Source organism: Otolemur garnettii, unplaced genomic scaffold (genome assembly GCF_000181295.1).
Source record: "Otolemur garnettii isolate 467f Iridium unplaced genomic scaffold, OtoGar3 scaffold00001, whole genome shotgun sequence".
Taxonomy (NCBI): domain Eukaryota; kingdom Metazoa; phylum Chordata; class Mammalia; order Primates; family Galagidae; genus Otolemur; species Otolemur garnettii.
In genome coordinates, this window is record NW_003852396.1 from 30,973,707 (window position 1) to 30,974,801 (window position 1,095).

At 40.0% G+C, this 1,095-nt stretch overlaps 1 protein-coding gene across 2 annotated transcripts in view; it reads left to right on the plus strand.

Moving 5' to 3' along the window:
- Positions 1–1,095, plus strand: part of RRM1 (ribonucleotide reductase catalytic subunit M1) — a 57,836-nt gene that overhangs the window by 21,130 nt on the left and 35,611 nt on the right. For both annotated transcript variants that reach the window (XM_003780944.3, XM_023511676.1), the window contains one exon: positions 775–814. In XM_003780944.3, coding sequence (XP_003780992.1) covers positions 775–814 — 40 coding nt within the window. The remainder of the gene's footprint in view (positions 1–774; positions 815–1,095) is intronic.

The window sequence follows — 1,095 nt, forward strand, 5'->3', positions numbered from 1 at the left end:
GCCTCCCAAGTAGCTGGGACTACAGGTGTCTGCCAAAACACCTGGCTATTTGGTTGTATCCGTCATTTGGTGGGCGCTGGCTGGATTCGAACCTGCCAGCTCAGGTATATGTGGCTGGTGCCTTCACCACTTGAGCCACAGGTGCTGAGCCCACAGATTGTATTTAATATTAAATGAGTGTATCTGTTCTTCAGGTCTGTGCCTGGCCTGAGAAAAGTACTTTAGAGTGTTAGGCATTGGGTGGCACCTGTGGCTCAGTGAATAGGGCGCCGGCCCCATATACTGAGGGTGGCGGGTTCAAACCTGACCCCAGCCAAACTGCAACAAAGAAGAGCTGGGCGTTGTCGCGGGCACCTGTAGTCCCACCTACTTGGAAGGCTGAGGCAGGAGGATCACCTAAGCCCAAGAGCTGGAGTTTGCTGTGAGCTGTGACACCACAGCACTCTACCGAGGGTGACAAGTAAGACACTGTCTCTAAAAAAACAAAAAAGAGTGTTAAGCACTGTGGGATGATGATGAATACCACAACTTCTGTTATTAATGTGTATAGAGCTGACTTTTTTCAGAAAATTTTATGCAGTCTTTGTGAAAACAAAACATCTAATGATAATTTGCTAAACTGGGAAGCTCAGAAGAATAAATATATATGCTATTTTGTTCATTTAAAATTTTATGAAGACTGATCAGATTTAAACAGATTGCCTTATTGTTAATGATATATCTAGTGTGTCTTTTAAAACTGTTGCCTGAAAATTTTGGTTTTTTATTTTCTAGACACTAGAACGCTCCTATTTATTGAAGATCAATGGAAAAGGTGAGAAATGAATAGGTTTTATGTGTTGTACTTTCTGCTTCCAATGTTAAATATAAATATTTATTTATAGATCTCTGAATAAAAATATATATAAAACTTTGAGTTATTAGCTTTAATATTTCTTTCCTATCCTTATCCTGTCCTTATCCTATCATTAACCTCTCCTTATCATCTCCTTATCCTGTCCCTATCCTATCTCCATTCCTGTCCTATCCCTGTTTTGTCCTGTCCCTATCCTAAACTGTCCCTGTCATCATCCTATCTTTTTTTTTTTTTTTTTT